Raw genomic sequence first — 13,448 nt, forward strand, 5'->3', positions numbered from 1 at the left:
AATCCTCATCCATTTACCTCAGATGTTATAGAATACAGACAAAACTTTCGCCTGAATTGCCAAAGGGGGTGAAATTTGTTAAAGGAAAATATTGGTGCATTCATTATAAATACGTTATTTCCTCATAGATTGTATGTGTCTCTGTACCATTTGACTGAGAATCTGAATGTCATTAACAGTGTTTGTTTAAATGCACATTTACCTTTGATCAGTAGGAAAAGGTCCCTCTCTGAAGTGGAGTGGTTCATGCATTGACCTGTCACTCTTCAGGGAAACACAGCTGCGTACAGGGGAGTCTGCTCTCTTCATCAGGACACTGTGGGCAGCGAGAGGAAACAAACCCTCACGGTATAAATATAATTCATACAATGGGGACGGCATCACACTGCTGTTTAGCCTTCTGCTCTGCCTTCATGTACTTTGATATGCTGTGAAGCTCTTGATGTAAACAGACTTATTTACAGTCAGCTTTTAAGGAAATTGTCTCATCTAAAATTTAGATATTATATGAAACGTTACCACAGGCGCAACCCAAGACAAACACAGTATCTGCCGGTGCTATAGCGCCCCCCGGTGTCCGTTACCACAGGCGCAACCCAAGACAAACACAGTATCTGCCGGTGCTATAGCGCCCCCCGGTGTCCGTTACCACAGGCGCGACCCAAGACAAACACAGTATCTGCCGGTGCTATAGCGCCCCCCGGTGTCCGTTACCACAGGCGCGACCCAAGACAAACACAGTATCTGCCGGTGCTATAGCGCCCCCCGGTGTCCGTTACCACAGGCGCAACCCAAGACAAACACAGTATCTGCCGGTGCTATAGCGCCCCCCGGTGTCCGTTACCACAGGCACGACCCAAGACAAACACAGTATCTGCCGGGGCTATAGCGCCCCCCGGTGTCCGTTACCACAGGCGCAGCCCAAGGCAAACACAGTATCTGCCGGCGCTATAGCGCCCCCCGGTGTCCATTACCACAGGCGCAACCCAAGACAAACACAGTATCTGCCGGTGCTATAGAGAGATCAGCACAAGTCATACACACTGTGACAAGCTATAACACAGGGGGTAACTCTGCCAGGGGCTGATCTGGGCAGCTAGAGGCACATCGGGGAGGAACAAAGGATGGGGGGAGGCAGGTTAACTTCCTCCTGACCTGGCAGGGTAGAGACTGGCAGAGGAACACACCTGACCTCTTATCTGCAGCCGCATAACTGGCCCAGCTGCGCATGCAGGGCAGGCAGCCTGAGAGCTGACAGGGCCTGGCAGGGCTGTGCGCTTTAGGAGCTCGATGGCTACCTCCAGATCAGAGTTCTGACACATGCGGCCCCCTCCACCCGCTTGGACCGGATGCTAGTGAGCGGCAGCACAGCCTCAGTCGGAACACTCTGGGTCGCCCTCCACGTCCGTAACGCACATTCCTTTTTATTTATATTTATTTCTTGAAAAATATTCTCTTTTCTAATTATTATGTTTTTTTGTGTACTGTGTACTTCTTAAACTTGTTTACCTACAGAAATTTTGTTTACTTCTATAAATGTTTACTCACTTGCACTATATCTGCTGTCTTTGCAGGTTGTCTTTGATATACATTGTATGTTTGTATCTGTGCACTTTGCTGCTGAACACAAGAGAATTTAACCCTGGGATCAACAAATCATCTTATTTTATACTCAGGGGATGAGAACCACTGCAGTGTCACATTAATTATGATCTGAATCAGCAAGTATTTAAACGTCACCTTTGGCAAAGAAACCAATAGTCTTTCTCTTTTTTTGTCTGATGATAGTAGTTTATTGTTTAAGCCACACAGTTTGATTAAACATGTTAAACTGAAGCCTTCGTCTGAGTACGATCTAATGAATTCATGAGAGTGAAATTATTTGTTATCAAAACAAAAACATCCGTCTCACGAGGCGACAATCTATTGCTGAGTCATTCTTTAATGGACATGCAGGGGGAAACAGGCAAACCAGTTTTTTCCAGCTCTGTGCTGAGGACTGAAATTTAAAATCCATTTTGCGATTAAATAATTTCCAATTCCAGCTCGCAGAAAGTCAGGTTTTACAGTAATCCTCATCCATTTACCTCAGATGTTATAGAATACAGACAAAACTTTCGCCTGAATTGCCAAAGGGGGTGAAATTTGTTAAAGGAAAATATTGGTGCATTCATTATAAATACGTTATTTCCTCATAGATTGTATGTGTCTCTGTACCATTTGACTGAGAGTCTGAATGTCATTAACAGTGTTTGTTTAAATGCACATTTACCTTTGATCAGTAGGAAAAGGTCCCTCTCTGAAGTGGAGTGGTTCATGCATTGACCTGTCACTCTTCAGGGAAACACAGCTGCGTACAGGGGAGTCTGCTCTCTTCATCAGGACACTGTGGGCAGCGAGAGGAAACAAACCCTCACGGTATAAATATAATTCATACAATGGGGACGGCATCACACTGCTGTTTAGCCTTCTGCTCTGCCTTCATGTACTTTGATATGCTGTGAAGCTCTTGATGTAAACAGACTTATTTACAGTCAGCTTTTAAGGAAATTGTCTCATCTAAAATTTAGATATTATATGAAACGTTACCACAGGCGCAACCCAAGACAAACACAGTATCTGCCGGTGCTATAGCGCCCCCCGGTGTCCGTTACCACAGGCGCAACCCAAGACAAACACAGTATCTGCCGGTGCTATAGCGCCCCCCGGTGTCCGTTACCACAGGCGCAACCCAAGACAAACACAGTATCTGCCGGTGCTATAGCGCCCCCCGGTGTCCGTTACCACAGGCGCGACCCAAGACAAACACAGTATCTGCCGGTGCTATAGCGCCCCCCGGTGTCCGTTACCACAGGCGCAACCCAAGACAAACACAGTATCTGCCGGTGCTATAGCGCCCCCCGGTGTCCGTTACCACAGGCACGACCCAAGACAAACACAGTATCTGCCGGTGCTATAGCGCCCCCCGGTGTCCGTTACCACAGGCGCAGCCCAAGGCAAACACAGTATCTGCCGGCGCTATAGCGCCCCCCGGTGTCCATTACCACAGGCGCAACCCAAGACAAACACAGTATCTGCCGGTGCTATAGAGAGATCAGCACAAGTCATACACACTGTGACAAGCTATAACACAGGGGGTAACTCTGCCAGGGGCTGATCTGGGCAGCTAGAGGCACATCGGGGAGGAACATAGGATGGGGGGAGGCAGGTTAACTTCCTCCTGACCTGGCAGGGTAGAGACTGGCAGAGGAACACACCTGACCTCTTATCTGCAGCCGCATAACTGGCCCAGCTGCGCATGCAGGGCAGGCAGCCTGAGAGCTGACAGGGCCTGGCAGGGCTGTGCGCTTTAGGAGCTCGATGGCTACCTCCAGATCAGAGTTCTGACACATGCGGCCCCCTCCACCCGCTTGGACCGGATGCTAGTGAGCGGCAGCACAGCCTCAGTCGGAACACTCTGGGTCGCCCTCCACGTCCGTAACGCACATTCCTTTTTATTTATATTTATTTCTTGAAAAATATTCTCTTTTCTAATTATTATGTTTTTTTGTGTACTGTGTACTTCTTAAACTTGTTTACCTACAGAAATTTTGTTTACTTCTATAAATGTTTACTCACTTGCACTATATCTGCTGTCTTTGCAGGTTGTCTTTGATATACATTGTATGTTTGTATCTGTGCACTTTGCTGCTGAACACAAGAGAATTTAACCCTGGGATCAACAAATCATCTTATTTTATACTCAGGGGATGAGAACCACTGCAGTGTCACATTAATTATGATCTGAATCAGCAAGTATTTAAACGTCACCTTTGGCAAAGAAACCAATAGTCTTTCTCTTTTTTTGTCTGATGATAGTAGTTTATTGTTTAAGCCACACAGTTTGATTAAACATGTTAAACTGAAGCCTTCGTCTGAGTACGATCTAATGAATTCATGAGAGTGAAATTATTTGTTATCAAAACAGAAACATCCGTCTCACGAGGCGACAATCTATTGCTGAGTCATTCTTTAATGGACATGCAGGGGGAAACAGGCAAACCAGTTTTTTCCAGCTCTGTGCTGAGGACTGAAATTTAAAATCCATTTTGCGATTAAATAATTTCCAATTCCAGCTCGCAGAAAGTCAGGTTTTACAGTAATCCTCATCCATTTACCTCAGATGTTATAGAATACAGACAAAACTTTCGCCTGAATTGCCAAAGGGGGTGAAATTTGTTAAAGGAAAATATTGGTGCATTCATTATAAATACGTTATTTCCTCATAGATTGTATGTGTCTCTGTACCATTTGACTGAGAGTCTGAATGTCATTAACAGTGTTTGTTTAAATGCACATTTACCTTTGATCAGTAGGAAAAGGTCCCTCTCTGAAGTGGAGTGGTTCATGCATTGACCTGTCACTCTTCAGGGAAACACAGCTGCGTACAGGGGAGTCTGCTCTCTTCATCAGGACACTGTGGGCAGCGAGAGGAAACAAACCCTCACGGTATAAATATAATTCATACAATGGGGACGGCATCACACTGCTGTTTAGCCTTCTGCTCTGCCTTCATGTACTTTGATATGCTGTGAAGCTCTTGATGTAAACAGACTTATTTACAGTCAGCTTTTAAGGAAATTGTCTCATCTAAAATTTAGATATTATATGAAACGTTACCACAGGCGCAACCCAAGACAAACACAGTATCTGCCGGTGCTATAGCGCCCCCCGGTGTCCGTTACCACAGGCGCAACCCAAGACAAACACAGTATCTGCCGGTGCTATAGCGCCCCCCGGTGTCCGTTACCACAGGCGCAACCCAAGACAAACACAGTATCTGCCGGTGCTATAGCGCCCCCCGGTGTCCGTTACCACAGGCGCGACCCAAGACAAACACAGTATCTGCCGGTGCTATAGCGCCCCCCGGTGTCCGTTACCACAGGCGCAACCCAAGACAAACACAGTATCTGCCGGTGCTATAGCGCCCCCCGGTGTCCGTTACCACAGGCACGACCCAAGACAAACACAGTATCTGCCGGTGCTATAGCGCCCCCCGGTGTCCGTTACCACAGGCGCAGCCCAAGGCAAACACAGTATCTGCCGGCGCTATAGCGCCCCCCGGTGTCCATTACCACAGGCGCAACCCAAGACAAACACAGTATCTGCCGGTGCTATAGAGAGATCAGCACAAGTCATACACACTGTGACAAGCTATAACACAGGGGGTAACTCTGCCAGGGGCTGATCTGGGCAGCTAGAGGCACATCGGGGAGGAACAAAGGATGGGGGGAGGCAGGTTAACTTCCTCCTGACCTGGCAGGGTAGAGACTGGCAGAGGAACACACCTGACCTCTTATCTGCAGCCGCATAACTGGCCCAGCTGCGCATGCAGGGCAGGCAGCCTGAGAGCTGACAGGGCCTGGCAGGGCTGTGCGCTTTAGGAGCTCGATGGCTACCTCCAGATCAGAGTTCTGACACATGCGGCCCCCTCCACCCGCTTGGACCGGATGCTAGTGAGCGGCAGCACAGCCTCAGTCGGAACACTCTGGGTCGCCCTCCACGTCCGTAACGCACATTCCTTTTTATTTATATTTATTTCTTGAAAAATATTCTCTTTTCTAATTATTATGTTTTTTTGTGTACTGTGTACTTCTTAAACTTGTTTACCTACAGAAATTTTGTTTACTTCTATAAATGTTTACTCACTTGCACTATATCTGCTGTCTTTGCAGGTTGTCTTTGATATACATTGTATGTTTGTATCTGTGCACTTTGCTGCTGAACACAAGAGAATTTAACCCTGGGATCAACAAATCATCTTATTTTATACTCAGGGGATGAGAACCACTGCAGTGTCACATTAATTATGATCTGAATCAGCAAGTATTTAAACGTCACCTTTGGCAAAGAAACCAATAGTCTTTCTCTTTTTTTGTCTGATGATAGTAGTTTATTGTTTAAGCCACACAGTTTGATTAAACATGTTAAACTGAAGCCTTCGTCTGAGTACGATCTAATGAATTCATGAGAGTGAAATTATTTGTTATCAAAACAGAAACATCCGTCTCACGAGGCGACAATCTATTGCTGAGTCATTCTTTAATGGACATGCAGGGGGAAACAGGCAAACCAGTTTTTTCCAGCTCTGTGCTGAGGACTGAAATTTAAAATCCATTTTGCGATTAAATAATTTCCAATTCCAGCTCGCAGAAAGTCAGGTTTTACAGTAATCCTCATCCATTTACCTCAGATGTTATAGAATACAGACAAAACTTTCGCCTGAATTGCCAAAGGGGGTGAAATTTGTTAAAGGAAAATATTGGTGCATTCATTATAAATACGTTATTTCCTCATAGATTGTATGTGTCTCTGTACCATTTGACTGAGAGTCTGAATGTCATTAACAGTGTTTGTTTAAATGCACATTTACCTTTGATCAGTAGGAAAAGGTCCCTCTCTGAAGTGGAGTGGTTCATGCATTGACCTGTCACTCTTCAGGGAAACACAGCTGCGTACAGGGGAGTCTGCTCTCTTCATCAGGACACTGTGGGCAGCGAGAGGAAACAAACCCTCACGGTATAAATATAATTCATACAATGGGGACGGCATCACACTGCTGTTTAGCCTTCTGCTCTGCCTTCATGTACTTTGATATGCTGTGAAGCTCTTGATGTAAACAGACTTATTTACAGTCAGCTTTTAAGGAAATTGTCTCATCTAAAATTTAGATATTATATGAAACTTTTACCATCACTGTTAAAAAACCTCCACAACTACACTTGGCTGTTTATATATGTTTTTGTTTTTTTGTTTAATTTTGTTATGTGGCCATTTTGTATAGGAGGGATGGTCTGTTGCTCGCCTCTAGTATAAAAGAACTGGCTGACTGTGGAAGAAGACGGTGAAGACAGAAGATGGCGAGGTCTTTTTATTAAGCTACACATATTAAAGTGCTGCCCACTGACCAGCCCCAGCTAGGAGCCCAGTTTACTTTTATGTTATGGCCTGACTATAGACCCAGAGAGACATGCATGCTAGTGGGCTGTAACACTGTTACCTCTCAGGGCTCTTTCTGTTACACCCCACAGGGGGGCGCATTTCAGAAGCAGCTCTTCGTTTTCCTCTCTCCTTCTCCATTACTGTGCCAATCAGGGCCAGTTGATTCCTGCTGGGGCCTCTGTGAACATGAAGAGTTAATAGATACATCTTGCGTAAAATATTTAAATTGTATTTCGTAATACCATTGTGATTCGCATTAGTCATTATTATGGAATATTATTTCATGTAATGCAAATGTGACTACTTGAATAATTCCAACTGTCCTGCACAATAAAGTATAACTTTCCACACTGATATTGTATTGCCAAATTAAATTTTTACCGGTGTTTGGTCGAACAACGCAATCATCAGTGTGCGTTACAGTACCACATTTCGACAAGGGAGCAGAACTCGTCAGAACATCAGATCCTGCTCTTCCACTCCCACCTTGTCTGCACTCCATGTGCGCATCTATCTAATAATGTTCTTGCAGCGATCATGTGTAACTTATCATGGAATTTACCCCAAAAATACAGATGCTGTTTTCTGATTGGCTGGTAGGTGGCTATTAACTCACATCAGTTATTTCATCAAAAACATTGATAAGTAAATTCAGACATTTTAAAAATATATTACAGGGCATTTAAAAATATATATATATATATATATATATATATAATAATATACGGTCACATGAAAAAATTAGGACACCCTATTAAATATTTAGTTCTTTATTAACAAATATCAACATATCAGTATGAAAACTTCATTCAAGCTATATATATAGATAAAGGTGATGTAATGACATCATCTATGCAAAAACAAAAAACAAATTCACTTATTTACGAAAAGAAATTGACTAAGATGCGAATTTCCACTTAGGAAAAAGTGAGGACCCCCTCACATTCATCACTATTTAAAATGCCTAGAGTTAGATTCAGGTGGCACCTTATCAGGTGAAGATGGTTAGAACATCGTTATGGAGCTGTTTGGTGGAGCCTGTCTTATTTAAACCACAGACATTTAGTCTGCTTTGCCCTTGATTGTGGAAATGAGTGATATCACCATGTGAGACCCAAAGAGCTCTCTGAGGCCTTCAGAAAGAAGCTTGTAGATGCATATGAGTCTGGGAAGGATATAAAAAGATCTCAAGAGAGTTTGGAATCAGCCATTCCACTGTCCGGGAAATAATTTACACAATAGTTCACATTTAAAACAACTGCCAGCATGGCCAGGGCAGGCTGTCCTAGCAAGTTCAGCCCAAGAGCAGAAGGCAAGGGTTAGGGTTAGGTCTCCAAAAATCCTAAAAGGTCACCACGGGTCATACAGGAAGCTCCTGCCACAGCTGATGTCAAGGTACATGCATCTAGCATCAGAAAGAGACACACAAGTTTGATTTACATGGGAGCTGTGCAAGGAGGAAACCCTGCTGTCAAAAACACATCTGAGCAACACTGAAGTTTGCCAGAGACCATCAAGACACAGACTGGGACTTAATGGACAATGTGCTTTGGACAGATGGATCTGACATTGAATTAGTTGGGCGCAGTAACAGAAGACATGTTTGGCATAAACCAAAGGCAGCTTTTGAGCAAAAGAACCTCATAGCAGCTGTGAAGCTTGGGGATGGAAATGTCATGGTTTGGGGCTGCTTTGCTGTAGCAGAACCTGGCCAGCTCACCATCATAGAATCCACTATGAAGTCTTCATCATATCAGGAGGTGCATATGCCAAGGAATGGCTTACAAGAAAGAAATGGAGAGTTCTGGAATGGTCAAGTCAAAGCCCGGATCTGAATCCTACTGAGATGCTGTGGGGTGATTTGAAGCAGAAGTGCATGCAGGACACCCTTCAAACATCACACAGCTTAAGGAATTCTGCATCAGAGAGCGGGGAGAACTTTCTGCCAGTCGAATCAGAGATTGATAGATGGTTATAGGAAACGTCTCACTGAGGTTATTTCAGCCAAAGGGGGAAATACTAGCTTTAATACTAACTTTTTCCTTGGTAGGAATTGGCATCTTAGTAAATTTCCTTTGTTAAATAAATGAATATGTTTTTTATGTTTTTGCATACGAGATGCAATTATATCACCTTTATCTACAGATTTGAAAGAAGATTTAATCTTGATATTTCTTAATAAAGAATAAAATATTTCATGGGGTGTCCAAATTTTTTCACACGACTGTACTTATCCACACCTGGAAAGCACCAAAATCAAACTTCATACTTTTCCGTACTGCATAGAAACCCTGTAAGTACATTTATCTATCTAATTTCATACCATTTTAAATAATTTATTTATCCTAAACGATGCATCGTCCTACCTAATCCGTCCGGCGCTAAGTCTGTCTTTACGTAAAAATACCAAACTGTTTATGAACTAAGAAAAAAGCGAAGAAGAAATACAGCAATGCCGTGGTTTAGCCTTGTTTCATAAAATATTAAGCCTTGAGTTTAACCCGGGTACTTCGGCCCGCTAGCAGTTATCCCCAACATCTTAAAACAAGCTTAATGTAACTTCAAAGTATTATACTCTACCCCATGTACATGTTTAAGCGACGCTGTATATTAGGCGAAATCAGGATTGAGCGTAAATAATTAAATATTATTATTATTGTTATTAAATTCGCTTTACATTAGAAAATTCAAAATATTCTGTGACACCTTTATACTTACCATGTAATGCACGGAGGTATATTTAACAACTAATTACGTTGAGAACTATTAAATAGTATATTTTACTATTAGTTTAATCTGTTGAGTATAATCTTACCTGGCAATAAAAATATCTTTTTATTTTTCCCGAATCATACTCGTGTTTCTTGACAAAATGGCGACTTCAGGTTTAAATCGCTTTCACTTTCATTTACAGACAGGAAGTCGTTATATCAGCTTCATATCAAACGCGGAAGCTGTCAAAGCAGAAATGGACGTGGATTCAATGTCACGCCGTAGGATCTTAGCCCCGCCCACGCAGCATCTGAATGACCCCCCCCCCCCCCCGTGGGAGATCCGATCTGGATGTGGAGGCCGTCACCCCTTAATCTCCCACTGCATGATTCTTCTTTCATCTTCTGCACACGCCCCCCCCCCACCCCCCCCCAAGAGCCAGAGACAAGCTGCTCACACAAATATTATGTTTTATGTTTCCCCATGACTGTCTGCTGTTTCACATGGAGTGTAGAACCGCGGAGCAAACGGCGGCCAACAAAAGAAAAGGCCCATTGATTCCCAGGGGAATCATTAGTTTGATTCTGCGTGTTTTGTATTTCCAATGGAAATTGTTAGTTAATGAGTTCAGTTTCTCTGCAATTCTAAATGACATCATAATCACGTTATGTTGCTGTTGACAGACACACATACAAAACCAACAAAAAGCATCATTAATGCAGAGTAATTTCGAATAGGAGCAGATGGGCCAAATTAATTTTCCAATAAAGAAGAATAATAACTGAAAAATTAGATTTTATATAAAAAAACGTAATAATTCAGAAATCATTTGGTTTTGGGTGAAATGTAAACATCAGCCCCCCGCGACCCAGTAGGATAAGCGGTTTGGAAAATGGATGGATGGATGGATGTAAACATCAGTTTTGTTATAATATTAATAAGGTAAGAGTTTTTAATGATTCATATTTATCAGAAAAGGTCACACACCTAAATTTGCGCTCAGTCAGGATCAGTTATATGTGATGCAGCTTTTCATTAGGAAAGAATCTGTTGATATTAATCAAATCTCAAAGATTTTTCCCAAAGCCGTTATTCCTGCGATGGCCTGTTAGACCAGGCGGCAAACGCAGAGATTAAAACATTACAGCTTCATAGGTATCGACTGTTTAATAAATTTCTTGAAGTCGGATGTTTAAGTGTTTGACAATCTTTATTATCCGATGAGCAAAAAAAGGAACAGACACTCAGCAATCATGCGTCTCGTGTTCTGCTACCCGAACAACAAGTGCCTCTAATAGCCAAAAATGCACCAGTCATCTGACAAATCAAGAAAAGATCAGACAGTTGAAGAAAAGATCAGACAGTTCAAGGAAAGGTCGGATATCTGGAGACACCAGTTACTTCTGCTTGTTTGAGGCCCACCTGTCATCTCAGAACAAGTCCATCTATTCGGGAACTTTCCTTTTACAATATCATTCTGAGTCGAGTTAATTATATCCACTTACTTTATCTCACTTCCCATATGTGCCCCTTGTTCTCTTTTTCTACATTACTCCTTATCCAATACCATGCATGCATTTTATAATATCTTCTGCAACAGCTTACTTCTCAGGTCATGTCTTCGCCTTGACCCGGGCCCCTTGCTGAACAAGCTGGATTTTGGCAAACATGTTAGTTCCTTCTGAGAAAACAGAAATCCCTTACTTAAGCAAATTTGCATTATTGTTTGATACATTCAAATCATTCAAGTAGGATTATATTGTTTCAACTATTATGTGTAAATCAACAGCACCATTATAAACTCAATTGTTAATTACTGATTAGGTATGCATTTTGCATAATCATCTATATTCCATTATTGATTACTGATTAGCATCCATTCATCCATCCATTGTCCAAACCGCTTATCCTACTGGGTCGCGGGGGGTCCGGAGCCTATCCCAGAAGCAATGGGCACGAGGCTACTGATTAGCATAATCATGAATTTTCTATCGCATGACTCTTCAGTCACCGAGAGGCATGACGCAGCGGCGCCTGAGCTCACGGTCCAGGATTCCAAGAAACCGCAGTCTGTGCACGTCGGACCCGGCCGAAAGCTTCACAGCGGAACTGGCGAGCAGCGGAGGGAGGGAGAAGCAAAACGGTCCCTGCGAGTAGAGGAAGTGAAGTTAATCAGGCCTCAAATGGCTTTTTGATTTCCCTTCGCCCGTGACCTACAACATTCCTTGGCAGTCAGGACAAACCTCTGAGAGACTAAACAGAGGCCGACCTCAAAAAACACACTGCGGAAGGGTCATCGGGGGCTATTTCAGCGACAGAGCCTCACGGTACAGTCCTGCCCCCCCAACATCCCCCATGTAGATCTTTGAGTCAGGACTCACATACCCAGGGGATGCCTTCTTCACCTTGTTCGCTGTGTCAGAACAGCAGCTTTTCCACCATGATCTGCATCCATGGTGCTACGTAGATCCACCAGGACGGCATGGTGGTATTTATGCTTCCATCCGTCTGTATTTCATGCAGATATTCAGACGAATCACACGTCTATCAAGTCTGTTTTTTGTTGGACAGGAGGCAACATGTGGACTCAGCATGGGGAGAACATGCAAACTCCACACACATGTGACCCAGGCGGAGACTCGAACCCGGGTCCCAGAGGTGTGAGTCAACAGTGCTAACCACTGCACCACCATGCCGCCCTGGTGGAATATATTTTTATTACAATTCCACAGCACTTTCCACAGCACAATTAGCCCTTATTTAGTGACTGTGTGTGTAGACTTCTGGGGTAGGTTTTTCTGGGGTCGGTTCTGCAATCCAACCCAATCCGAGCTCAGCTGGCCCAGACAAAGTACTGGGTCTCGGACCAGGTCTGGGTCAGTCATTTACGGTCACCTTTGGCTTCGGGTTCAGGTTAGTTATTATTATTATTTTAATGTGCAAATCACTTTTTGTGCTTGCTGAGGCTTTTGTTCGTTATCACTTTCCATGCCCCCCCCAACACACATCCCCCCACTCCCCCCCCTTTCTCTCTCGCCCACCAGCTACATGGCTAGTATCCCACTAGCAATGGAGGAAATACAGCAAAAGCTCACAATTGTCTCCATATAAGCATATGACTAGTATTTCCAAAATTTCAGGTTCCGGTCTGATTCGGGTTTTAGACTTGCTAGTATTACTGGGGCAGATCGGGTTCGGTCTCAAGGCCTCGGGTACGAGTTGCCTTGAGCTTTAATTTCAGGCCCGGACAGGATTCTCTTAGGCTCTATGGTTCACTGAGATCCTGTACTGGGTAAATAACATGGACACTGGCTGGGCCCAGTGCTGGTTGTGCTAGGGTGTGGCACCCTAGCAAACTCTACTGCCCAGTTTCATTTGGTCTTGGGTAAGGGGGGGAGGAGGGAGGGGCCAGTTTGCTAAGTCTGCACCTCTTCAAAGGATAAAGGGTATATGGTTGACCAGACCTGGATGGATGGATGAAGGCTTTCCATTTGAAATATAATACTGATCAGCCATGGGGTAATACACATTTTAATGATTTCAGGGGTAGTTTTTAACCAAATTAACCAACACAAATAACAATCTGATGTTTATATATCGGGTGTTGATGGCATCCAGCATCGCGGTACTTCAACCGGGTCCCTCAAATCTCCGCAGTGCCCCCGCCGGCCTCCAGGGCGGAGACACAGGGGTGTCGGTATCGTGCCGACGCGTTTCCTCACCGCTGCCTTGGCAGCTCAGTCGCATCTGGAGAA

At 43.9% G+C, this 13,448-nt stretch overlaps 2 protein-coding genes across 9 annotated transcripts in view; one reads left to right on the forward strand and one right to left on the reverse strand.

The window, feature by feature from the left end:
• LOC125725217 (NACHT, LRR and PYD domains-containing protein 3-like) overlaps nucleotides 1–13,448 on the reverse strand; it is a 457,448-nt gene that overhangs the window by 282,096 nt on the left and 161,904 nt on the right. The window contains exon 5 of one of the 5 annotated variants that reach the window (XM_049001944.1): nucleotides 6,413–6,526. The exons of the other annotated variants lie outside the window; for them this stretch is intronic. Within the exon in view, the coding sequence (XP_048857901.1) occupies nucleotides 6,413–6,526 (114 nt within the window). The remainder of the gene's footprint in view (nucleotides 1–6,412; nucleotides 6,527–13,448) is intronic. 5 annotated transcript variants of the gene reach the window in all.
• Nucleotides 1–13,448, forward strand: part of LOC125725238 (uncharacterized) — a 110,613-nt gene that overhangs the window by 52,567 nt on the left and 44,598 nt on the right. The gene's annotated exons all lie outside the window — the stretch shown is intronic.

This window comes from Brienomyrus brachyistius, unplaced genomic scaffold (genome assembly GCF_023856365.1).
Source record: "Brienomyrus brachyistius isolate T26 unplaced genomic scaffold, BBRACH_0.4 scaffold63, whole genome shotgun sequence".
Lineage (NCBI taxonomy): Eukaryota > Metazoa > Chordata > Actinopteri > Osteoglossiformes > Mormyridae > Brienomyrus > Brienomyrus brachyistius.